This window comes from Eptesicus fuscus, chromosome 1 (genome assembly GCF_027574615.1).
Source record: "Eptesicus fuscus isolate TK198812 chromosome 1, DD_ASM_mEF_20220401, whole genome shotgun sequence".
Taxonomy (NCBI): Eukaryota; Metazoa; Chordata; class Mammalia; order Chiroptera; family Vespertilionidae; genus Eptesicus; species Eptesicus fuscus.
This window is the reverse complement of record NC_072473.1, coordinates 119,544,390-119,572,087: the sequence shown is the minus strand read 5'-3', so window position 1 is coordinate 119,572,087 and position 27,698 is coordinate 119,544,390. Positions and strand designations below refer to the sequence as shown.

Here is a 27,698-nt window from a genome sequence, read left to right as displayed (position 1 = left end):
AATACAATACTGTATGTCAACTCTAACTGAAAAATAATTTTTTTAAAGTGAAGATTCTTGAGTACTCAGATATTCTGAATCTTCATTTTAACAAACACCCCAGGTTACATTTAAAAACAAAATTTTCCCTTATTAAAACTTACCCATCTTCTGTCCCATTTTCTACTAATTGGTTAGACTAATCCAAAAAAATGTGATAAGTGCTGTTGAAGTTAAGTGCTACTTTTTTATTTTTCAATTACATTTGACATTCAATATTATATTAGTTTCAGGTATGCAGCATAGTGGTTAGACATTTATATAACGTAAAAAGTGATCCCCCAATAAATCTAGTGTTCTCTTGTCACCATCCATACAAAATTATTACAATATTATAGACTAATAGACTAGAGGCCCGGTGCAGTCTCTGTGGCTTTGTCGGGAAGGACGTCCTGCTGTCTGGTCTAATTAGCGTATTATACTTTTATTATTATAGATTATTATAGATTACATTTCCTATGCTGTATTTTACCATCCCATGACTATTTTGTAACATTTTGATGAAATCTCCTGAAGAATTTCTGTGGTAGGCCAGTGAGGGTGGTTTTGTTTGGGGTGAGGGGATGAGACAAACCTTATAGTACCTCTCAAATCCTATTGTACAGATAGTTTCCTACTTCATTTGAGGTGTCTCCGGTGTGCTAAGGCTTAGTCAGTAAAAGAGAAAAGTTTTGATCCCTGGAGCTAAGTTCCTAAGCCCCACTAGCTCCATCTTATGGCTCCTTGCCTCATGGGTGACCAACTCCACAAAATGGCCATGTTACCATTAGATTTATTAAACTCAAAGTGAATAATATTTACCAGCACCTATCCATTTCTCTTCAATTATGTAAACATTTGTGGCTTTTTTTCCCATGCCATTGCCTCATATCAGTGGTTCTCAACCTTGGCTGCACATTGCAATCACCTGGCGAGCTTTAAAAAAAATACATATGTCTGGGTCTGATCTCCCAGGTTCTGAGTTAACTGGCCTGGGGTGGGCCTTAGCATAAGATTTTTTTTAAAAATCTTAGGTGATTCTACTGTGCAGACAAAGCTTAGAGTCACTTGCCTTAAAGGAAACGATACAGTCTTCACAGGTGTAGGTGGCCCAGCAAAGCTCACAGGAGTAAGATCCAATAAGTACAATTATTACATGTAAGCTGGAGCTGGTAAAAGAAGATATTTTCCTACAATTAAAAAAAAACACCTACTTTGAACCCATATAGGCCTCAAGAGCATTACGCATGTGTCATTATATGCCATCATAACATGGGTGGTTGTTATTAATGTGCTACTTTTGTTTGATGTGTTAATTCCTTGACATCATTTACTTTCCTCCCTCACCAGCTATACTGAAACCAGTCCTCTTTTCAGAAATAAAGATAAGGATTACTTAAACTGAAATCTGGCCCCTCTGGGTCTGGATTTGTCTTTGTTTCTTTTTGTAGGTCACTCTCTGGGCGCATTGTTGGAGGGGTTTGGTGGTTCTTCACCCTGATCATAATTTCTTCCTATACTGCCAATCTCGCTGCTTTCCTGACTGTGGAGAGGATGGTTTCTCCTATAGAGAGTGCTGAAGACTTAGCTAAGCAGACTGAAATTGCATATGGGACCCTGGACTCTGGATCAACCAAAGAATTTTTCAGAGTAAGTTCTTTACTTTAATTGGTCCTGCTGATTTTTATTGTATCATCTTCTCACAAAGGCAAATTCACAGTGCTTTTAAGGGAGGGTTAGGAAAGAGTGGGAATGTTATCAAGGCAGAGACTCCTTGGTTGCTGACTTAATTCAATGTCCTTTAGAACTAAGACTTTTGTGTGACGTAAGTGGCATGCCAAGAGCTCTAAGCTTGAACTGCCAGGTTTGAATCTCAACCCTGCCACAAAGTGATTGTTTGTCCTTGGGCAAGTCATTCAACTTCTGTCAGCCTCAGTTCCTTTCCTTGAATAATGAGGGTATTGAACTAAGTAATATATATTCTCCTTTCTAGCTTTTACAAAAGCAGTGATTTTGTGTCTCAGCAGTTCACAGAAGTTAGGTAATTGACTCTGTCTAGGACTCTGAAGTCTGAAGGACTATAAAATTACCTATTCTTTTTTATACATTGGTTTTCTATTGAAATGTGTTACAGTTGTTTCAAGTATTCATGGACATGTTGATAATTCAATTTTCAGGGAAGCTAATAATTGTTTTTAAATTTCATGAGAAGACTTATTTTCCCCTCTAACTCCTTCCCTGGAGGCCAACTCTTGGTGAGGAAATAGTAAATTGTTCACTAGAAAGAGTTACATAAACACTATCAAGAGAAAAGATTAAAGGAGATGGAGGCAGAAAATTATAGAAGGATAATGTGATAGACAAACCACTTTTACATAAATTATCAAGATCCTTGTTCTGTAGCAACTGGACTATAAGAAAGGCTACCAATGGACTGTATAAGAACTCAAATATTTTTTCAGTTGCCCCAACCAGGAAAATATGGTGGTTGATTAGAAAATGAAACCACTGTAGCCCGACCAGCGTGGCTCAGTGGTTGAGTGTCAACCTATGAACCAGGAGGTTACGGCTCAATTTCCCGTCAGGGCACATGCCTGGGTTGTGGGCTTGATCCCCAGTGTGGGACGTGCAGGAGGCAGCCAATCAGTGATTCTCTTTCATCATTGATGTTTCTATCTCTCTCTCCCTCTCCCTTCCTCTCTGAAATCAATAAAACAATATTTAAAAAAAGAAATGAACCCATTTTACATGTTACCACTGCCTACTACTATAATCACTGCAACTGGTTATAGCAATAATCCAGAAGCCACCTGTGTAGTAGGTAAAGAGGAAGCATTTAGTCACTCTCGCCAACCAATAATCAAGTTATTGGATTGCAGGTATAGTTACTGGCTTTTCCTCAAATGTCCAGAGTAAACAGATGTTGGTTATAAACCAGCTTGTTTTAAGAAATCAGGAAATAAATATATTTTTACATGTATTATCATGAGATTGGTCCAATTATTTCATGGGAAACCAGAGGGAGTATGTTCCTTGGAGTTATGGCAATTAACTAAAAACTGTTTTTCATTCCCTGGAGAAAAAAGGGTTAGTTCTGAAAACCTTCCAGAATTCTCATTGGATCTGAATACCCTTTACACTTCTACCACTGTTGACTGAATAGGTCATAATCCCCAACCAGGGAGAGAGGCCCAGTATTGGAAGCATCAAAATAATACAAAGACCCTCTGGAACTAACCTGGCCTTGACCCTCATTACTATGGCAGTCCTAGAAGCTTCTCTGGGAATAACTCCCTGTCCCCATGAAATCACTCACACATTTCAGGGTAGGAAGCCAGGGATTTCCATCCGCTGAGTAGTCAGCACATAATCTGCTCCATGGAAATCTGGTTTGGTATCAACTTCAACAGAGCTTGCATTCACCATCCAATAGGCTTCAAGTTGCTATATGAAGTAATTGACCACTTAGGCCAGGGGTCCTCAAACTTTTTAAACAGGGGACCAGTTCACTGTCCCTCAGACAATTGGAGGGCCGGATTATAGTTTAAAAAAAAAAAAACTATGAACAAATTCCTATGCACACTGCTAAGTCGGCTGCTAAGCAGGACAGGCAGTGGCGGCAAAAACACCCGGCAGGCCGAATAAATGTCCTCGGCGGGCCACATGTGGCCCATGGGCCGTAGTTTGAGGACCCCTGATCTTAGGCTATCAAGACACCAGACCACCAGACTTAGACCCTCTGATAAGACATACTTGTTCCACTGGAAAGCACTTTTCCTTTAACAATGATTAGAAATTAGGAAGGTGTGCTTTAAATGGTAATCAATAGATGGCATCAATTCCCATTAAGCTTTCAAAAGCATTCATTCTTATTGCAGGCAAAAGAGTCTCTCTGGGAAGATTTATTAGTACAAAGGCTTGAAAGTGTGACCAAATGGTCATTGTCCCCATGCCCAGACCCCACACCCTGTGCACTTTGTGTCATTCTCAAAAACCAGGAAAGCATCTACTAATCCATGAAATGATGGTTTCATTAAAGAGCATCACGTTACTGGAGTCCATTTGAATCAACATTTAATTCTGAACAAAGCTATTGCCACATTCTAATTGGTTTGCAGTTTCTAATACTCACCAATTCCTAGTGACCTTTACAGCCAATGAATAATTTGTTTGGAAATGGAGCTGTTTTGAAAATCTAGAGAAGGAGGTGGATATTTCTAGTTATATAAGGAAGTGCAAAGCATTTTCTAATTCCAGCACCTGCCACTTTTTCTTTTTCCCCAATTGGTTGCTGGTGACAGCATTCGGACTCTGTAGGAAAGTTCTTCAGGGCAGCACACAAAGATTGATGATCTAAGAGTGGAAGTGAGCAATATAGAAAATTCAACTCTTTAGTTTGCTTGCACTAAAATGTTATGTAAAACTAACAAAGGGTAAGCTTGGTATTCATATAATACTGGGGGCCCAACCAATTGGTCTCTAAGCCACTTGTCCTCTTTGTATCCTCCACTACACCCTCCTTAGCACCATAGATCAGAGAAGACAGCCAGCAAGAACACATCATCTCTTAGGGACTTAACTGCCATAACATGTCACTTCCCTCTCAACCTTCAATAATCTCAAAGCAAGTTTAAGAACAGTAACTCCTCCACACATGAAAAACTTGGGAACCTCTGATTGCATGCTTTCTGAACTTTAGAGGATAAAACAAGATCCCATGCAACATTTACAAACATTACATGAGCTCATTTCTTTCCATTTTCACTCCATACTAAAACCACAGGGATCAAATAGCAATACCATAAAACAGCCTGGGGCCAGCCCTCTAGTTATCCCACTAAGAGAGAGAAATAAATAAAATAAAATTCCTTTATAATTGCCCTGCAGACATTTTTACTCATCCTGGGTAAGTCGGCCATTAAAATGATAGTATTTTTAAATGATTCCTTTGTTTCTCTCATTTTCTGAGCTATCCTTAGCTCTTATCATAAAAATCACATAAAGTCACTGGCACAGAGGGACCTGTTCCTACAGAAAAGGCATGGAGGGAGGGAGCAGCTGAAAGAGACATCCTACATAATAAAACGGTAATATGCAAATTGACCGTACCTCCACTATGCCCGCAATTGGGCTGGGAGGCATGGGGGGGCGGGACTTGGGGTGGCCGGGGTAGCCGATTGGGCCGGTGGGAGGAGCGGGGGGCGGGGACTAGCGATTGGCCCCCGCGCTGCTGAGCAGGGACCAAATGGGGCCGGCAGGACGCTGAGCTCTCGTCACCAGCAGTGGCGCGAGCTCAGCATCTGCACCATGGCTGTGCTGCGGCCCAGCGGGCCTTGCGGCGGGAGTAAATGGGCCGCCGGGGCCACACGCACGCGCCCTCACCCTGGCTGGCCGTGCAGCGGGAGTGAACAGGCCTTTGGGGCCCAGAGCTCAGCAGGGAAGGAACCAGAAAAATGGATCTTTCCAGTTCCTGATGCTGACAGCCCTATGGGTGCCTGGGTCCTCCACCTGCAGCCCCCAGTCGCAGCCCATCAGCCCCAGTCGCAGACTGGAAGCCCCCTGCCAACAGTCCAGACGGGAACAGTGTTGCGCCACAGTGGTGGGTGTCAGCGGGCATGCTACAGACATCAAATCACTGGCACTGAGGCCACCCCCCGACACACACACACACACACAGACAGACACACACACACACACACACACACACACACACACACGCAAGTAGTATGGTCCACGGGGGTGACTCCTAAAGCAAGGCTCCCATGGCAGCTGATGCTTACCATGCCAGATGAGGAAGGCAGACCTGAAAGCCCAAGCCCCTGAGTACATGAACTGCAGGGCGTGTGGCCAGGGCCCCAAGACAAGTATCTTCCCAGAGGCTGTGCAAAAGGAGGGGAGGAACCTCTGGCTAGAGGCTGGGGTGAGGGATGCTGGCGTCTTTGCAGGCCAAGACAGGGCTGAGGGACACCCCCCGCCCCTGCACCTCCATGCACGAATTTCGTGTACCGGGCCTCTAGTCTGAAATATTACCAACAACCCTCTTGACTTGAAAACTGATTTCCTTAGACAGCAGCTCCAAAACTAAATGTCCCAACCAAAAGTGGAGGCACGCCAGGCTAAAAAACAAATCGACAGCTTTATTGTCATTGCCCAGAGAAATGCCACTATGATTTAGAAAGCTGCACTGAAATAATCATTCTCTACTAGGTTTGGGAAATTTAACCTGATGCAGATTTGTGTTAAAAAGTAGCACTGGGAGAAAAAGCAATTCAAAAATTCTCCCTGCCTTCAAACCCCTAGAAATATTAGAAAACAACTACAATGCTTGATTTCTTTTCCACATTGAAGATAGTTCAGGGGATAAAAGAAGGTTGTTTGTTTCTTTTATGAAATGTTTAATACTAATTTAAACCAGTTTAAGAAAACAAACATAAAAGGAGAGGAGTGTCACTCTAGGGCCTTAGACAGGACAGAAGAATTAAACTTTGTCTGGAAACCATCAGGGGGACTGTCCTGTCTTCTGAGTTGCAGCATTGTAAGCCCCAGGAAGCACAGATGAATTACTCATGGAGAATGTTCTTGTTTCGACACTAGACTTTAACTGTTACTGTTGTCATTGGTCATTTTAATTTTTTTTTAATTCAGGCAGCAAAAAGAAGAGCCCTCCCAAAGTGATTTGGGAACTAATCCCTACTAAAAGTATTCAGATACTGCTTACACATTCAGAATCTCTCTTATACACACACATACATACACACACACAAGCATTTTTAATTGGAGTCCACATTTTAATATTTATTGGTTATCTATTACAGGGCTTTTTAATAATATGGGAAAAGGAGGAAAATCTCCCCACAAATGTACCTATGCTGAGTATATTGACATTTTGACATGACCTTAAAGCAGGCGTCCTCAAACTACGGCCCGCGGGCTACATGTGGGTGTTTTTGCTGTTTTGTTTTTTTACTTCAAAATAAGATATGTGCAGTGTGCATAAGAATTTGTTCATAGTTTTTTTTAAACTATAGTCCGGCCCTCCAATGTTCTGAGGGACAGTGAACTGGCCCACTGTTTAAAAAGTTTGAGGACCCCTGCCTTAAAGCTTTATTACAACTGAGCTATATACACAACAGACCTTTACCCCTGAACTATAAAAAATCCTTTTGTTAAAAAGTTTCTCACCAAGCACTATGATGAATTTGAGATCTTGACAGACAATATACCTGTACAACTGCAAACAAATTTAATTGGTTTGAAGACACATATGATGTGGCCAAATGTTTGAAGACATATTCAAACCACATACTAGCAACAATAAGAGACAAGCTGACACCAAGGAAATAATATGTCAGAGACATACTATTTGGCAATTTTAAAAAGAAAAATGTGTCTTTCTTTTTTTAATTTATTTATTGATTTAGGTATTACATGTGTCCTTATCCCCCCATCGACCCCCACCCCCATTGATGCCCTCACCCCCCTGTTGTCTATGTCCATTGGTTAGGCTTATATGCATGCATACAAGTCCTTTGGTTGATCTCTCCCCCTTAATGTTTACATAGATGTTTTGATGCCACCTTATCAAAAAAATCTTACTTTCTTATGTCATATACAACTTTACCTAGCAAGAATCATAGACCTTATAAGTCAAGACTGGAGGTGGAGAGGCAGGTACAAGGAAAGGGATGCTGAGGTCTGGCCAAACAGGCCTCTGGAAGCGGGAAAGGTATAGTTAGACAGCTGTTGGCCTTTCCTAGCCCTCAGCACCCAGTGATCTATGGTTCCATAGGTGTTTTTTTCAGGCAACAATTTCCAAGAGTGAGGTTGACCTGACAACTATACACACAACTGACAACACACCTAAAAGAAAGGAGAAAATATGACAACAAAGGCAGGTTAATAATAATGCCTGAGGTATTTTTATTCATTATTTATTTATCACTCTTTCAATAACTCTTTTTTTTTAGTATGGTCTATGTGCCATGCTTCAGGCTAAGCACTGAGGATCCATCTCTATAAACAAAATTAAATTTTTGTTTTTTGTCAACTCATATGAAAATATCTAGACAGGCTTTTTCACCATATTTATAGGTTATTTTGAGGGATAGATTGACTTAAAATATTGGCATGGTGAGAGATGGTTACTAGACTTAGTGTGGTGATCACATCATCCTATAAAAAAGAGGTAATATGCAAATTGACCATCACTCCAACACACAAGATGGCCACACGCATGTGGTCAAAGATGGCCGCCCCCATGTGGATACAAGATGGCCTCCACAAGATGGCCAGCAGGGGAGGGCAGTTGGGGGCAACCAGGCCGGCAGGGGAGGACAGTGGGGGGAGACCAGGTTTGCAGGGGAGGGCAGTTGGGGAGGACCAGGCCTGCAGGGAAGGCAGTTAGGGGCAACCAGGCCAGCAGAGGAGGGCAGTTGGGGCCTATCAGGCCAGCAGGGGAGAGCAGTTAGGGGTGACCAGGCCAGCAGGGGAGGGCAGTTGGGGGGGGACCAGGCCTGTAGGAGAGGGAAGTTGGGGGGGACCAGGCCTGCAGGGGAGGGCAGTTAGGGGCGACCAGGCCAGCAGAGGAGAGCAGTTAGAGGTGACCAGGCCAGCAGGGGAGGGCAATTAGGGGCAACCAGGCCTGCAGGTGAGGGCAGTTGGGGGGGACCAGGCCTTCAGGGGAGGGCAGTTGGGGGGACCAGGCCTGCAGGTGAGGGCAGTTGGGGGGGACCAGGCCTGCAGGGGAGGGCAGTTGGGAGCGACCAGGCCAGCAGGGGAGGGCAGTTGGGGGGGACCAGGCCAGCAGGGGAGGGCAGTTGGGGGGACCAGGCCTGCAGGGGAGGGCAGTTGGGGGAGACCCGGCCTGCAGGGGAGGGCAGCTAGGGGTGACCAGGCCGGCAGGAGAGGGCAGTTAAGGGCAATCGGGCTGGCAGGGGAGGGCAGTTAGGGGGGACCAGTCTGGCAAGGGAGGGAAGTTAGGGGTGACCGGGCCAGCAGGTGAGGGCAGTTGGGGGCGACCAGGCCTGCAGGGGAGGGAAGTTGGGGGTGACCAGGCCTGCAGGGGAGGACAGTTAGGGGCAACCAGGCTTGTAGGGGAGGGCAGTTGGGGGTAACCAGGCCTGCAGAGGAGGGCAGTTAGGGGCCACCAGACCTGCAGGGGAGGGCAGTTAGGGGTGACCAGGCCAGCAGGGGAGGGCAGTTATAGGCAATCGGATCAAAAAGAGGGCAATTAGGCATCAATCAGGCTGGCAGGGGAGTGGTTAAGGAGTTATCAGGCTGTCAGGCAGAAGCGGTTAGGGGCTATCAGGTAGGCAGACAGGCGAGCGGTTGGGAGCCAGCAGTCCTGGATTGTGAGAGGGATGTCCCAGATTGGAAAGGGTACAGGCTGGGCTGAGGGACACACCCCCCATGCATGAATTTCATACACCGGGCCTCTAGTAAGATATAAAAATGTTGAATCACTATGTTGTGCACCTGAAACTATATACTACTGTATGCCAATTAAACTCTCAGAAACAAAATTTTAATATAGGTATCTCAGAGAACTATATGATCATCCATCCAGGACAGCTGACAGTGTTTATTTCTATAGAGTTACTTCCCAGCCTGTGCCAATCTATGGGTCTGCTCCATGGTGAATAACAGTAGGGTTAATGATACTCCTCAACCCCAGCAGAAAAGTCAGCTAGGGGATGAATAAAACAGAAATGGTCTCTACACTTTGGGAGCTCACAATCTAGTAGGCTGTCGATTTTCAATGCCTATTCACAAACATTACCATATCCAGTTCACACAACAATCATGCAATGCAACCAGAAGAGGTATTATTACACCTACTTCAGAGAGGAAACACCTAAGGCAAGATGGCATTGATGTCACTCAGTTTAATGGGGAAGAGCTAGAATTCTGAGCCCAGATTGATGCTCTGAGTCCAGATTGGGTCCTCTGTCCATTCCATCTCAGTGCCTTTCTGATATGAATATTCACAGAAACATGGGATGTTATGCATGAATCAAGCCTCTAGTGCAGCACATGTTAAGGAATCTGTATCATCTCCTGATTGATCTTCATTTTTATTGTCCTGATGGATCAATTAGAAAAGGAAATTTGCACACACTTTTAAATGACATTTTTCTATGCTCTGAAAACCTCAAAAGGATCCAAGATCAGAAGTCAAAGAAAATGAAGACATCAATAAAACTAGAGTGAATGCCACAAACACAGCAAACCTCTATTATTCATGGCATATTATAGTTTCTTTTTTGTAGTTTTATAACATCTATTAATGTAATCTTTTTATACAGTAGAAAAAAGAAAAAAAAGGTCAAATTTTTCTCCATAGATTCCAATAAAGCATTAATAAAAACACAATATCCATTTTTTATACACTCTTAGTAACCAAAAATATAACATGATAAAATGTATTTGGAGGGGGTCACGAAGGGGAAAGGAGGACATTTGTAATACTTTCAACAATGAAGTTTTTAAAAAAAGAAATCAGCTGACAGCATTCTTTTTTTTTTTCTTTAAATATCTTTAAATTTTATTTTCAACTATACTTCAATTAAGCGGGGGGAAAAACCACCACAAACTTGGTGGCTTATTAACAACAGAAATGTATCTCTCACAATTCTGGAGGCTGAAATTGCAAGTTCAGGGTGCCAGTATGTTTTGTTTCTAGTGAGAACCCTTTTCAAGATTGTAGGTTGCTGATTCCTACCTGGGTCCTCACATGGTGAAAGTGGTTAGGGAGCTCTGTGAGGTTTCTTTTATCAGTACAATAATCCCATTCATAATTGCTCTACTCTCATGACATGATCATCTTCCAAAGACCCCACTACCTAATACAGTCACATTTGACATTGACATTTTTATTTTTACTTAACAGTTGACATACAATATTATATTAGTTTCATTTGTACAACATAGTGAATAGACATTTATATAACTTATAAAGTGGTAGCCCTGATAAATCTAGTACCCATCTGACACCATACATAGTTATTACAATATTATTGATTATATTCCCTATGCTGTACTTTATATCCCCATGACTGTTTTTGTAACTGTCAATTTGTACTTCTTTTTTAATTTTATTTTTCAATTACAGTTGACATTCAATATTATTTTATACTAGTGGCCCGGTGCATGAAATTCATGCATGGGGGGGGGGGCAGAGAGTGGTGTCCCTTAGCCCAGCCTGCACCCTCTCCAATCTGGGACCCCTTGAAGAATGTCCTACTGCCAGTTTACAGGGATCAGGCCTAAACCAGCAGTCGGACATCCCTCTCACAATCCGGGACTGCTGGCTCCTAACCGCTCACCTGCCTGCCTGCCCGCCTGATTTCCCCTAACCACTCTGCCTGCTAGCCTGCTCGCCCCCAACTGCCCCCTGCCACCGGCCTGCTCACCCCCAAATGCCCCCCTGTGCCAGCCTGATTGCCCCCAACTGCCCCATGTGCTAGCCTGCTTGCCCCCACCTGCACCCCCCACTGGCCTGCTCGCCCTCACCTGCCCTCCCCTGCTGGCCTGCTCACTCCAAGTTTCCCCCCTTCTGTCCTGATCACCTCCAACTGATCCCCACTGATGGCCTGCTCACCCCCAACTGGCCCCCCTGCTGGTCTACTTACCCTCAACGGCCTGACCCCCCACCAGCCTGATCACCCACAACTGCTGTCTCAACCTGGCCTGATCACCCACAACTGCCCTCCCCTCTTGGCCTCTAACCGCCTCTACCTCAGCCCTGCCACCATGGCTTTGTCCAGAAGAACATCCGGAAGGTCTCCCAGTCTAATTAGCATATTACCCTTTTATTAGTATAGATAGAGGCCTGGTGCATGGGTGGGGGCTGGCTGGTTTGCCCTGAAGGGTGTCCCAGATCAGAGTGGGGGTCCCGCTGGGGTGCCTGGCCAGCCTGGGTGAGGGGCTGAGGGCCATTTTCAGGCTGGCCACATCCCCTTCAGGGTGGGGGTCCCCACTAGGGTGCCTGGCCAGCCTGGGTGAGGGGCTGGTGGCTGTTTGCAAGCTGGCCAAGCCCCCCAGCGGGGACCCTCACCCCATGGGGGTGTGGCCAGCCTGGGTGAGGGGCTGATGGCCATTTTTAGGCTGGCCATACCCTCTGGCAACCCAAGCTCCCAGCCCCTCCTTTTTTTCTTTTCTTTTTTTTTTTTTTCCAGCGCCTCCTTGAGTGGAGGCCAGGGCCTGCAAGAAGCAGTTATCTGGGATTTATTTATCTTCTATAATTGAAACTTTGTAGCCTTGAGCAGAGGCCAGGGCCAGCCTAAAAATGGGATGTTGCTTCCTCCATTGCCGGAGGCAACCCAAGCCTCCTGCTCACTCCAGCTCCATGGCTGCTGCCATCTTTGTTGGGTTAATTTGCATACTCGCTCCTGATTTGCTGGTGGGTATAGCGGAGTGATGGTTAATGTTTCTCTTTTATTAGTGTAGATTAGTTTCATATGTACAGCATAGTGGTTAAACAATCATGTACTTCACAAAATGGTCCCTCAATATTTCAAGTACCTGCCTAGCATAGTTATTACAATATTATTGACTACATTTCCTTTGCTGTATTTTACATCCCCATGACTATTTTATAACTACCAATTTGTACTTTTCAACCCCTTCACCTTTTTCACTCAGCCCTTTAACTCCCATCCCCTTTATCAACCATCAATTTGTTCTCTGCATCTATGTCTGTTCTTATTTTGTTTGTTCATCTATTTTGTTCTTTACATTCAATATCAAAGTGAAATCACATGGCATTTGTCTTTCTCTGCCTTATTCCACTTGGCATAATACTCTCTAGATCTATCCATGTGGTCGCAAATAGTAAGATTATCAATTTTTCATGGCTGAATTATATTCCATTGTATATATGTTCCACCAATTTTTTCCACTTTTTTTATTTAGGTATTATATGTGTACATATATTACCATTGTCCCCCCCACCTCACACCCATACATGTCCTCACTCCCCAGAGTTTTGTGTCCATTGGTTATGCTTATATGCATGCATACCAGTCCTTCGGTTGATCTCTTATCTCCCCTACCTCTCCCTAACCTTCCCCCTGTAATTTGACAGTCTGATGCTTTACTGTCTCTGTATCTATATTTTTGTTCATCAGTTTATAATGTTCTTTATTATCCATAAATGAGTGAGAACATGTGGTATTTTTCTTTCATTGACTGGCTTATGCCCTTAGCATAATGTTCTCCAATTCCATCCAGGTTGCTGCAAATGATGAGAATCCATTATTTTTATGGCAGCATAGTATTCCACTGTGTAGATGTACCACAGTTTTCTGATCCAGTCATCTGCTGACGAGCACCTAGGTTGTTTCCAAATCTTAGCTATTGTAAATTGTGCTGCTATGAACATAGGGGTGCATATATCCTTTCTGATTGGTGTTTCTAGTTTCTTCAGATATATTCCCAGGAGTGGGATTACTGGGTCAAATGGGAGTTCCATTTTCAGTTTTTTGAGGAAACTCCATACTGTTCTCCACAGTGGCTGCACCAGTCTGCATTCCCACCAGCAGTGCACGAGGGTTCCTTTTTCTCTGCATCCTCGCCAATACTTGTCATTTGTTGATTTATTGATGATAGCCATTCTGACAAGGTGTGAGATGGTACCGCATTGTTGTTTTGATTTGCATCTCTCAGATAATTAGTGACTTTGAGCATGTTTTCATGCGTCTCTTGGCCTTCCTTCTGTCTTCTTTTGAAAAGATTCTATTTAGGTCCGTTGCCCATTTTTTTATTGGATCATTTATCTTCCTTTTATTAAGTTGCATAAGCTGCCTGTAGATGTTGGAGATTAAACCTTTATCAGTGATAGCATTTGCAAATATGTTCTCCCATGCAGTGGGCTTTCTTGTTGTTTTGTTGATGGTTTCTTTTGCTGTAAAAAAGCTTTTTATTTTGATGTAGTCCCATTTGTTAATTTTCTCTTTAGCTTCCATTGCCCTAGGGGCAGTGTCAGTGAATAAGTTCTTTTGGCATATGTCTGAGATTTTATTGCCTGTGGATTCCTCTAGTATTTTAATGGTTTCCCGTCTTATGTTTAAGTCCTGTATCCATTTTGAGTTGATTTTTGTGTATGGTGTAAGTTGATGATCTAGTTTCATTTTTTTTGCATGTATCTGTCCAATTTTCCCAACACCATTTATTGAAAAGACTGTCTTTTTTTAATTTCTTTATTAATTAAGGTATCACATATTTGTCCTCATCCCCCTATTCCCATCCCACACCCCTCCCCACACATGCTCCCACCCCCCTGTTGTCCTTAACTGCTGGTTAGGCTCATATGCTTGCACACAAGTCCTTTGGTTGATCTCTCCCCTTTACCCCCACCCTTCCCTACCCTCCCCCTGAGGCCCGACAGTCTGATCCATGCCTCCTTGTTTTTTTACTCCATTGTATGTTCATGCCTCCTTTGTCAAATATTAATTGAGCATAGTGGTTTGGGTCGATATCTGGATTCTCTATTCTGTTCCATTGATCTATATGTCTGTTCTTGTGCCAGTACCAGGCTGTTTTGAGAACTGTGGCTTTGTAATACATCTTGAGGTCTGGTATTGAGATCCCTCCTACTTTATTCTTCTTTCTCAGGATTGCTGTGGCTATTTGGGGTCTTTTTTTATTACAGATGAATTTTTGGAGAGTTCTTTCTAGGTCTGTGAAATATGCTGTTGGTATTTTAATGGGAAGTGCATTGAATCTGTAGATTGCTTTGGGTAGTATGGACATTTTAATGATTGTTCCACCAATTTTTTATCCACTCATCTATTGATGGGCACTTGGGTTGTTTTGATAGCTTGGCTATTGTAAATAATGATGCAATAAATATAGGGTCGCATATATCTTTTCAAATTAGTATTTTGGACTTCATTGGATATATACCCAGAAGTGAAAATGCTGGGTCATAAGGCAATTCCATTTTTACTTTTTTTGAGGAAACTCCACACTGCTTTTCATAGTGGCTGCACCAATCTGTATTCCAAACAGTAGTGCAAAGGTTCCCTTTTGTCCAAATCCTCACCAACACTTGTTGTTTGTTGATTTATTGATGATAGCCATTCTGACAGGTGTGAGGTGATATCTCATTGTGGTTTTAATTTGCACTTCTCTGATGATTAGTTGAGCATCTTTTCCTATGTCTTTTGGCCATGTGTATATCCTCTTTGGAGAAGTTTCTATTCAGGTCCTTTGACCATTTTTAAATTGGATTGTTTGTGTGGTTTTTGGTGTTGAGCTGTATGAGGTTTTTCAATAAATTTTGAGTACTAACCTTGTCATCAAGATGTATCATTGATGAATATTTTCTTCCATTCAGTTGGTTGTCTTTTCATTTTGTTAATGATTTCCTTTGCTGAGGCTATTTGGGGGTCTTTTGTGGTTCCATGTATAATTTTAGATATTTTTGTGAAAAACGCCATTGGTATTTTGATAGGAATTGCATTGAATCTATAGATTGCTTTGGGTAATATGAACATTTTAATGATGCTAATTCTTCCTATCTATGAGCATGTATATGTTCCATTTATTTATATCTTCTTCAATTTTTTTCTTCAGCGTCTTATAATTTTCTGAGTACAGGTATTTTACCTCATTGGCTACATTTATTCCTAGCTGTTTTTTATGGTTTATATTGATTTCAGAGAGAGGAAAGAAGAGGGAGAAAAAGAGAGAGGGGGGGGGGAGGAGGGAAGAGAGAGAGAGAACAACATCAATGTGAGAGAGAAACATTGATAGGCTACCTCTCGCACATACCCCAACTGGGGACTGAGCCTGCAATCTGGGTATGTGCTGTGACCAGGAATCAAACCAACAAACTTTCAGTGCACGGGATGACACTCAACCAACTGAGCACACTGGCCAGAGCCTTAGGTGTGTGTGGGTTGGTTTTTTTTTTTATGTAACTGTAAATGAGTTTGTTTTCCTAGGTTCTCTTTCTGATAATTCATTATTGGTGTATTAAAATGCAATCAATTTCTGTACCTTGTCAATTTACTGAATTCACTTCTCAGTTTTAGTAGTTTTTTGGTGGAAACTTTAAAGTTGTTAAAGTTTCTGATATGCCAAGCATTATGTCACAGTGTGGATAAAACTGGAAAGAACAAGAAAATGATTTCTATTCAACAACCAATGATAACTTTCTTGTTTTTCTTTGGGTAAGGGGCATTTGGTCTGTTTCCTCATCTGTTAAGGGGAATATTCTCTATTCTACCTTCTATATGGGGTTGGTAAGAGGATAATATCACAGAAAGTTCTTTGAAAGCATAAAGGTTTCAAATCCCAGCAGACTTTAGGAAAAGAGCCTCGCAATAGCGCAATTAAAACATAAACTGTCCGGACAAGGCTCTGTGGAGATGTGAGGGAGGAGTAATACTAAAAAATAAAATAAATAAAATAAAATAAAATAAAATAAAATAAAATAAAATAAAATAATCTCTGCTGATTCAGTGAAAGAGAGGTGGGGGGGGGGCATTTTCTGGCTTTGGAGGAGAGAGGAAGCTCATTTATATCCTCCTTTATTCTTCTTACCTCATCTCCTAGTCAATCAGTCCATCTTTAGCCACTTTTTTGTGGCCTGCAGGTTCAACAATTTCAACATGCAAAACCTAGAGCTGCTCTTGAAGGCCATCTAGAAACTTTAAGTGCTTCCAAAGTGGCATGCAGGCCATCTGCCAAGAACTAACCAACCATATGGATTTCATTAGCCCATCTCTGTTAATCCTCCCAGGTAACCTACTTGCTTACAGAGAGCATTTTACAACCCAGAAAGCCTAAGGGGGTTAAGTTTTCATTCTCTTTGAGGCTGCCAACTCTCTTAGACAACACCAAGGTAAATAACAGAATTTTCAGATCTTTGTGAGAACTCTGACACTCTCTTCCCTAGAGGAACTCATCTCAGAATCTCACTTTCTTATCTGACAAAGTCAAATCACCTAATAGCCTTCCAGTTAGAGGAATGGGGCCCATCTGTTCAATTAAACTTTCCTTGTGTTCACCTGACAAGCTTGAGCAAGTTAATTATTTACAACTAGAGGCCCAGTGCATGAAATTCGTGCACTCAGGGGCGTCCCTCAGCCCAGCCTGCTCCCTCTTGCAGGCTGGAAACCCTCGAAGGATGTCCAAGCAGGCCTAAGCTGGCAGTTGTACATCCTTAGCACTGCTCCAGGGGCAGGAGAGGCTCCTGCCACCGCCACTGCGCTCACCAGCCTGTGAGCCCAGCTTCTGGCTGAGCAGTACACTGACCACCTGGAGGCAGCTCCTGCATTGAGCGTCTGTGGGAGCATACTGACCACCAGGAGGCAGCTTCTGCATTGAGCGCCTGCCCCCTATTGGTCAATGCACATCATAGCAACCGGTCATTCAGCCATTTGATTGATTTGCATATTAGCCTTTTATGATATAGGATTCTCCTTCATCTCCATGCAGAAGTCTAAAATCTTGACCATAAGGATCAAGTAAAATTTCAATTTACTGAAACTCAACAAGAACATTCAATTAACTGGAATGCTTGGTACAGTCCACTTTGAAAGGAAAAGGCAATTTACATAAGCAAAACATTGATATGAGTTTTGTTTTGTTTTGTTTTTCAAAAAGGTTACTAGGTAAGGTTACTAGGAATCTGTGGTCAGATTCATTTTCTACATTTTTAATTAAATAAAATATTCATGTAGGTAAATAAATATTCATGTCCAACATACCAAGTTAGGCACCAGAGATACAATAGGGGAAACATGACAGAATCTCTTCCTTCAAAGAGGTGGCATTCTGTTAGAAGGAGACAAATAATCAACATGTAAACAAATACATGTATCAAATAATTTCAGATACCAATAAGTAATATAGGATATTATGATAATGACAGAGTTAGAGAGCACTGTTTCTTTTGTTTGTTTGTTTTTAATATTTTTTATTGATTTCAAAGAGGAAGAGAGAGGGAGAGAGATAGAAACATCAATGATGAGAGAGAATCATTGATCGGTTGCCTCTTGCACACCCCCTACAGGGGATTGAGCCCGCAACCCGGGCATGTGCCCTTGACCAGAATCGAACCTGGGACCTTTCAGTCCATAGGCCGATGCTCTATCCATGGAGCCAAACCAGCTAGGGCGAGAGCACTGTTTTAACTAGAAGTTTGGGAGGGAAAGCCTCTTTAAGGAGGTAACATTTTATTAGAGACCTGAATAACAAGAAGAGATAGCCATGTGGAAATCTGATGGAAGAGTTCCAAACAAAAGAAATAACAAGTGTCAAGGTTCTGGGGGTAGGAACAATCCTGATATGTTTAAAATATAGGAAAAGACCAGTGTGGCTGAAGAATGGGGTTCTTCATATAACTAGGTTATATAACTGACTTATAGTGATGAAGATTGTGTAAAGTGGTCAGATTTAGGGTATATTTTGGAAGTAAAGTCACAGAATTTGCTGATGGTTCAAATAACATTTGTGAGCAAAAGGGAAGAACCAAGAATGACTCAGATTTTTGGCCTATATTCCTCTTAGTGATCACTAGTGAAATCTATAAGTCCTCCATTCTTTAAATGACCCAAGGATACTTGCTAAACTGTAGTACCCAATGGCTTAAAAGATACATTAGGACTAATTAGGAAATTTTTCCAAGTCAGAAAATAAGAAGTCGTAAGGTTAATCCTTAAAAAGTTTTCATAGTCCAGAAGCCCCTAATGATTCATGCCTTTACTGTGTCATATTCCTGTCTTCTTAGAAGATGGCTTTATGATAGAGATATCTATTCACAGGTGACTAACTCCATTTTGCAAAAACATAACTGGCACCCCATTTTTGCCACATGGCAGAAAAGATAAATCAGATAAATTCAGGCAAAATTAGTAATTTCCTAGTCATTTCAGGATTTTTCACTCCATCCTCACTAGGATGACATCTAAGTTCTAGGAAGTTTGTGTGGTATCATGGCATCAGAGGAAGCCATCTAACCCCAGACCATCATAATCACTTCCAGATATCCACTTCTTAGATAGTAAGTAGTCTTTCCCCTCCACATTAGTATATCTGAGATGTAACCATCCAAATCCTCAGCATCCCCACATCCAGGCCACAAGACCTCTGCAGGCCTGACACTGTATTTATTCTGACACATGTATTCTCATTCACTCTCTCTCTCTCTCTCCCTCCCTTCTATTTTCCCTCCCTCCCTCCTTCTCTGCTACCATTATATGGCTGCTGGAAGAGTCAGTTTCTCTCCTTCTACCAGTCTGGGGACGCTCAGACTTCTCCTAGAGACCTCATGTAGCCATTGCTATTCTATCACACCAGCACTAAATCAAATGTGGGCTATTCTCTTAGGTTCATCATCTCTATGCTATACTCTGGGAAGTGTTTCTACCCTGGGGTCCTCAAAAAGCTAGTAGTCCTATCATCCCTCCCCCATTTGGAGAGCCATGTCTGGCTTCTCTTTTACTTCTCTCTTCCTCAAATTTTATCCAAGGGTAGTTAGTCTGGCTTTTTATCTATCTGATTTCCATTTTATTGAGTGTGGAATAAACTTCATATTTCCCTTGTATACTTTAGAATTTTGAAATTCAAAAACCTTCTTTTTTCTCAAAAAGCCTGACTTTAATCTAAAACTTGGCTTTCAAGATAATGTTGTCTCTGCTATAAATTTTAAAAACAGTTTGGTTGAGGTACAATTCACGTACCATAAAATTTACTCACTTAAAATATACAATTCAGTGGATTTAATTATTGACATTATTAAAAATTTTAAATTATAATAAAATAGATATAACAAAATTTTCCATTTTAACCATTTTAAGTACATAATTCATAGCGTTAATTACATTCACAATGTTGTGCAACCCCACCACTGTTTATTTTCAAAATATTTTCATAACTGAAAAGAGAAACTCCATAACAATCAATAACTTTCCATTCCCCCACCACTGGTAACCACTACTGTACTTTTCATCTCTATGAATCTCTATGGAATCATGCAATATTTTCTTTTTGTTTCTGGCTTATTTCACTTAGCACAATGTCTTCAGAGTTCATCCATATTGTAGCGTATGTCAGTAACTCATTCATTTTTATGGCTGAATTAATATTTTATTGTATATATGTATCACATTTTGCTTATTCATTCATCTTTTAATGGACACTTGGGTTTTTTACACATTTGACTATTATAAATAACTAGAGGCCCAGTGCAAGAAATTCGTGCATGGGGGGGGGGTGTCCCTCATCCCAGCCTGCACCCTCTCCAATCTGGGACCACTCAAGGGATGTTCCACTGCCCATATAAGGCAGTGGGACATCCCTCTCACAATCCAGGACTGCTGGCTCCCAACTGTTCACCTGCCTGCCTTCCTGATTGCCCCTAACCGCTTCTGCCTGCCAGCCTGATCACCCCCTAACCACTTTCCCTGCCAGCCTGATTGATGTCTAACTGCTCCCCTGCCAGCCTGTTTGCCCCCAACTTCCCTCCTTTGCCAACCTGGTCACCCCTAACTTCCCTCCCCTGCAGGCTTGATTGCCCCCAACTGCCCTCCCTTGCAGGCCTGGTCCCTCCCAAATGCCCTCCCCTGCTGGCCATCTTGTGGTAGCCATTTTGTGTCCACATGGGGGCAGGATCTTTGACCACATGGGGGCAGCTATCTTGATCTTGTGTGTTGGAGTGATGGTCAATCTGCATATTACTCTTTTATTAGATAGGATAGAGGCCTGGTGCATGGGTGGGGGCCAGCTGGTTTGCCCCAAAGGGTGTCCTGGATCAGGGTGGGGGTTCCCTTGGGGTGTGGGTCGGCCTGGGCGAGGGGCCTGTGGTGGTTTGCAGGCTGGTCATGCTCCCCGGCAACCCAAGCTGAGGCCCTGGTATCTGGGATATATTTATCTTCTACAATTAAAACTTTGTAGCCTGGAGTGGAGCCAAGCCTCCTGCTCGCTCCCTGGCTGCCGCCATTTCTGTTTGGATTTGTTTACCTTCTATAATTGAAACTTTGTAGCCTTAAGCGGAGGCCTGGGCCAGCCAGGGCAGGTTGAAAGCTTGGCGTCCTCAGTCGCCGGGGGCAACCCTAGCCTGCTCTCTCCAGCTCTGTGGCTGCTGCCATTTTTCTTGGGATTTATCTTCTATAATTGAAACTTTGTATTCTTGAGTGGAGGCCTGGGCCCGCCAGGGTGTGTGGAAAACTTGGCTTCCTCTATTGCTGGGGAAACCCAAGCCTCCCTCCTGCTCTCTGTGGCAGCAGCCATCTTGGTTGGGGTTAATTTGCATATTCACACTGATTGTTTGGTGGGCGTGGCTGGTGGGTGTAGCAAAGTGATGGTTAATTTGCATATTACTCTTTTATTAGGTAGGATGTTGTAATGAACATTGGTGTACAAACATCTATTTGAGACTCTGTGTTCAACTCCTTCTGGTACATACCTAAGAGTGTAATTGCTAGATCATATGGCAATGCTATGTTTATCTACTGTAATTTTTTAAAGTCTATTTTGAAACAAAATATTAAGGCATTTTCTGTTCTGTTTCTTTTCCATTCCTGTTCAAACAACTCTCATCTTCTGTTAGGCCATAGATACGTCTGTCCCAATAGGAAGAGGGTCACTGGGTAACTGTTATTGGAGATAGAACATTAGTTAATATCACAAAGTTTCATCTTGTACATGACTGAAGTTGAGGAGGTGTGTATGTATGTGTTGAAAAATACCTAAAGTCCTGTCTAAGGGAGATTAGGATAGAAAAAAAAAACAGTTTCCAAAAAAATAATTATGACTTTGAAACAATAGTATAACAGTACAAATCAATAAATAGACTTCCAAGGATCAATTGGAAATCACTGCTTGAGACCAAGGTGCTCTGAGCACTGTCTTATTTCTAATTTCTTAATTTACATTTTGCATGTGAAGATGAAGTTCATTGAAAATGGACTCTCCAAAGAATACTTTTCTTTTTAAAATGAGTTTAAGGAACCAGTGTTGAAAAGCAAACTCCATCTATGGTTTGCCTAATAATACCAAATAAAAGAAGATTTCATAACCAACCTTTCATATTTAAAAACAACCCCACTATATTAGACATTATTTCAGCTAAAATAAACAGTCTTTTACCTGAATGTGGTAGCATTAATGGGATAATCATGAAGAGAATCACATTAAAGCCTATATGCACAAATTTTGAAGTTTGATTTCCAAATATTTGTATCCTGCCTCTTTCCTCCAAAGAGACAGATACACACACATGCATGCGTGTGTGCACACACAATTCAGTGGACTTAATTTATGACATTATTAAAATGTCACACACACACAACAACAACAACAATTTGGGTAATTGTGATTAGCAAATAATTGAAATTAATTATATATGAAAGCAGCAGGGAGTAAACTGCTCTGACTGACCAAATCCTGAAGAAAACTTTTGTTTTATTTTCTTGACCTGAGGTTTCATCCAATTGTACAAATAAGAAGGTTGAAAATAATATGGTCAATGATTGAGGAGAAATATAAATAAATTCAATGAGACTTGGATAAATGCATGAAATACACATCCATAGAAAGTAAAAGATAAGGGACAGGTGTTTGAAGGACACCTCCTTCAAGAGGATAACCATGGCTTCTAATAGTTCTTTGTCAATGTTTTCTTAAAACATTCCTATCTGGAATTACCCAAAGATCTGACCTATAAGGACTGGTCTACAATTTTTTACAAGATTGTTTCCGGCTTCACAAGAATTGAGACTATTTAGTCTGAAGAAAATATGTAGCAGTAGAATATATTAGGATTGTCTTCAAATACTTGAAGGGTAGACATTTTAGAGATGAATTATACTTGTTCTGTGGGGCCTTTAGAATGGCTATTACAGGGATAGAGGTGTTTGCTCATTGTAAAAAGAACATTCTAATAGAGCAATTCAAAAATAGAATGAGCTATCTCCATAGAGTGTGAGCTGTTCATCTTTGAAGGCATTCAAGAACATGCTAATGGCCACTTGTCAGGTATGTTGAATAGCAGAGTCAATAATCTGATGAATGACTATACTATACTAGAACACTGGTTGCATATAAAATCATTTGGGGAGGTATTTTAAAATACCAATTATTGGGTCTCATGCCTCCCCTCCAAGATGTTGATTCCATAGGTTCCATTAATCTGCATTTTTAAACTAGCACCCCCAAGTGACTCCAACATAGATGGCTTAGAGTGTTCTTTGAGGAACATTTGAATATACAATATATGAGAGAATTTCTGCTTTGATTTGAATTTGCTTTTTCTTATTAATCCTATGTGAAGGTTGCAGGGAGGAGGCTAGAGGCTGGGCTTATGGTACAGATAGAATCCTGAGTAGGATATATCTGGGGCCTGTCTGGCAGGAAGAAGTATCTTGAGAGTGATCACAGCTGACTGTCTGAGTTGTAGCCTCCTCCTCTGAGTATCCCTGACAGAAAGGGAGAAAAATTAAAAACTTTCTTCTCATCAACAAGGACCAATGGGAGATGATTGTTCCAGGAGGTATAATCTGAGGTCCAGCTGGCTCTGAGGCTTTAGGGTGCCCCGCGTGCAGATCTCCATAAGGAAGGTAAAAAAAAAAAATAGTCTCTAGCTAGAGACTATGAACAATAAAAGGTTATGAAAACTATAAATGGAGGAGAAATGAGACTGCAGGGGAATAATGCCCAAAAGCCTCAAAATGTTTATAATTTTGACCTAATTCTTTCTCCTATGATTCATATGACACCCTTCCTTTTCCACTGTGGGTCTTGGGTAACCAGAACTGTTGCATTAATGTCTTTATGGATCCTTCAGCAACCCCATGATTCAAATGTCCTATCCTAGAGTACTGCAGGTGGCTAGGTCCAAGTGTTGGTTATTGTTCAAGATTTTCAATCAGTATGACCTAGGTAAAGGCTGTAGGTAAGAGAAATTTCTTAGGGAAAAAATGGGACAGAAGTACAAAATAAACCAGAAGTTGAAACTAACCTTAATCCTCCCCCTTTCTCTTTCCTTCTCTTACCTGCTGGGTCTAGAGTTGTGAGGGTTGCTATATTAGTGCTTTTACAGAGGCTTTAGAGAACCTCTTATCTCAAATGTCCCTACCTGGAAGAATTTAGGTGGCCATCCCTAGGTGCTAGTCAGCATCAGAAAACAAAAGCAATAGAAAGAAGTATGAGCACCAGAAATTTCATAAAGAGAGAAAACAATGGGACAGAAGTAAGATATTGCTCAGGAGTTTGAAAACTCCTGAGAACATGACGAAAACTACCCTACAAGCCCCTCCCCTTATATCCTTCCCCATTTAACTTCCAGGATCTCAGGTGGCCAGGGCTGCTATGTTGATGATTTTACAGAGGCTTCCAGGAATCCCAAGCTCCAAATTCCTCAGTCCCTAGAACAGTAGGTGGACAAACAGAAGAACTGGCCTTCACATGGGGAAGTTCGAGTATTAAAATATGGTAGGAAGCTACGTGCAAGAGAAATGTCCTTAAACATGAAAAGGGGCAGAACGAAAAATTGCAACAAGAGCTTTGAACTCTTGGCTGTTAGCTAAAGCTCTCTCCTACTATCACATTACCCCATACCTCCCCAGCTCTTTGTCCTTTTCCATGCCTTTTATTATGAGGCAGCTGTACCCTGTTACTACTTTTAAAAGACTTCAGGGAGCCTCATGCCTAAAAACTTCCAAGCAAGAGGACTTTAGTTGAGTAAACATGAATTTGGTCACCAGGAAGAGCTCAAAATTAGGAGATTGTAAATGCTGTCAGGAAAAGGAACATATTTTAAAACTCGTGCAGAAGGAAAAGACAGACCAAGAGCCAGGAAACTGCTGCTCTTCATCTGGAAATACTTTTCTAATATATCACTGCCTAGTCCTTACCCCCATTCCATTTTCCAATTTTAACCTGCTGGGCCTGCGCATTGGGCAGCCAATGCAATTGCATTTGTTTCTTGCAGAGGCATTAGGGAGACCAGGGGTTCAACCTTTCTTACCTATGAGACTTGTTGAGTAGACAGCTCCAAGTACCCCTACGGCAGGGTGACGCCTCCTGGAAGTAAGTGAAGGTCATTGCTGAGGGGAATTTGAGCTGGACCCCTCCCTCTAGTATCTCTACCAAGGAGGGTTAGTGAGAGCTCATCTTTCTAAAAACGAGTGATAAGGTGGACATTTGTAACCAAAATAAAGTGCTGGCCCTTTAAGCCTTAAAGAAAGAAGTGAGAGTGCTGTGATCTTTTATTCCTCCCTCCCTTTTGTAAATTCTACATTGCCATTATCTTTTTTACATACTATTGGTATTAGGTTTACAGACATATGATGCAGTTGGTGGTAGTAGCAGCATTCCAATTCCCAGGAGGGAGAGAAATGCTTTCCAGGCCGTAGGCCAGATTACCCAGGCTTCATCCACACTATTTGTTCTGGGGAAGTTGGTCAATTTACTAATCAGTTCAATCTGTGTAGGCATTGCTAAGACTCCTACAGAGTGAAGATGGTGTGGGAAACTGTTAACAAGGTAGGAACAGTATTCCAAACACTAATTATTTGTAACACTAATGAATAATTAAGAAGAACCATCCCTCCTTTCTAACCTCCTTTGCAGTGCCATAATCTCCCAAACAAAAGTATGATCTCAATTACTACAGAAAAGAGACCTCTATGCACCCCCCTCTTGCTGAAGAGTAGGTACTTTATCTCTCTTTTATGAAGACCATATCAGTTTTTGTAAGGCTAGTGTCCAATCTTTTTCCACTCTGTTCTCCTGGGACCCTTGCTATTAATGGCGAATGGCACCAGAATGTTAAACCTTAGTCCTGAAGTTTTGGCTAAGAAAGAATTCAGAGTCAAAACTCAAATACAAGCAAAAGTTTATTTAGAAAGTCACAGAGGTAGACATAAGCCATGGAACAAGTGAGGCAGCTGAGCTACATGGGCTCAGAAAACAAGTTACAGAGACAAAAGAAGGGCCCTTGGATCTTAGGTGAAAGAAAGCAAAGGTGCATGCCTTGAGGGAAGGAAGAGGGAGGAAAGGCGCAGGTGTGTGTGTGTGGGAGAGAGAGAGAGAGAGAGAGAGAGAGAGAGAGAGAGAGAGAGAGAGAAACTTCTAGGAAAGAAGTGGGCAGGGAAAGGCTTGGGACCTTTGTCTTAAGGGTTTTTATCTGGAGGTCACAGGGGAGGATCTCAGTAGCATATCCATCAGCTTTCCAGGTGTGTCCTTTCAGAGTCATAGTCTCTACTGATTTGTCATGCCAGGGCAGAGGGTCATTAGTCATCATGTCTGGTCCTGATATCAGAGGTTTTGCCCCACCTGGCCTTGCTGCTTTTCTGGGCCTGGAGCTGAAACACAACTGAGGCCTAGATGTTATCTCTAGGGCACAATGCTTAAGGAATTGGTCATGCAAAGGCTTGTATGGGAGTTGTATTAGACTATTCTCCTGCCCCCTTGTTCCTCCTATAAGGGGGTCTACCACATGACTAGTGATATGCTAGGGGAATAAAGATTAAGGGAGGGTCCAAATGGCATGACCAGAGATATGAAAGGTCAGGGGGTCTAAACTGCATGACCAGCAATATGCTAGGGAAGAAAAGGTCATCCTGAGGGTTCCACCTTACAATTATCCATTGCTAGGCACCCTGGGCTTTCTGCCCTGGTGACCTTCTGTACCAGGCCTGTCATTCTTACTTTGCTCAGGTCTATCTAACTCCTATTATATCACTACTAGAGGCCCAATGCACGAAATTCGTGCATGGGGAGGGGGTGTCCCTCAGCCCAGCCTGCACCCTCTCTAGTCTGGGACCACTCAAGGGATGTCTGACTGCCTGTTTAGGCCCAATCCCAGTGGGATAGGGCCTAAACAGGCAGTGGGACATCCCTCTCACAATCCAGGACTGCTGGCTCCCAACCGCTCACCTGCCTGCCTGCCTAATTGCCCCTAACCACTTCTGCCTGCCAGCCTGATCACCTCCTAACCACTCCCCTGCCAGCCTGATCGACACCTAACTGCTCCCTACCAGCCTGGTCGCCCCTAACTTCCCTCTCCTGCAGGCCTGGTTCCCACAACAGCCCACCATTCCTGGCCCGGTCACCCCTAACTGCCCTCCCCTGCAGGTCTGGTCACCCCTAACTGCCCTCCCCTGCAGGCCTGGTCACCCCCAACTACCCTCCCCTGGAGGCCTGGTCACCCCCAACAGCCCTCCCCTGCTGGCCCAGTCACCCCCAACAGCCCTCCCCTGCTGGCCCGGTCACCCCTAACTTCCCTCCCTTGCCAGCCTGGTCGCCCTTAACTGCCCTCCCCTGCCAGCCCAATTGCCCCTAACAGCCCTCCCCTGCTGGCTTGGTTGCCCCCAACTGCCCTCCCCTGCAGGCCTGGTTGCCCCCAACTGCCCTCCCCTGCAGGCCTGGTCAACTCTAACTGCCCTCCCCTGCTGGCCTGGTCACTCCCAACTGCCCTCCCCTGCAGGCCTGGTCCCGCCCAACTGCCCTCCCCTGCAGGCCTGATTGCCCACAACTGTCCTCCCCTGCAGGCCTGGTCACCCCTAACTGCCCTCCCCTACAGGCCTGATTGCCCACAACTGCCCTCTCTTGCAGGCCTGGTCCCTCCCAACTGCCCTCCCCTGCTGGCCTGATCGCCCACAACTGCCCTCCCCTGCTGACCTTCTTGTGGTGGCCATCTTGTGCCCACATGGGGGTGGCCATCTTTG

The 27,698-nt window shown here is 42.9% G+C and overlaps 1 protein-coding gene across 2 annotated transcripts in view; it reads left to right on the top strand.

Moving 5' to 3' along the window:
* The window catches only part of GRIA3 (glutamate ionotropic receptor AMPA type subunit 3), a 361,210-nt gene that overhangs the window by 298,736 nt on the left and 34,776 nt on the right, over positions 1-27,698 (top strand). For both annotated transcript variants that reach the window (XM_008156125.3, XM_008156126.3), the window contains exon 12: positions 1,470-1,668. In XM_008156125.3, coding sequence (XP_008154347.1) covers positions 1,470-1,668 — 199 coding nt within the window. The remainder of the gene's footprint in view (positions 1-1,469; positions 1,669-27,698) is intronic.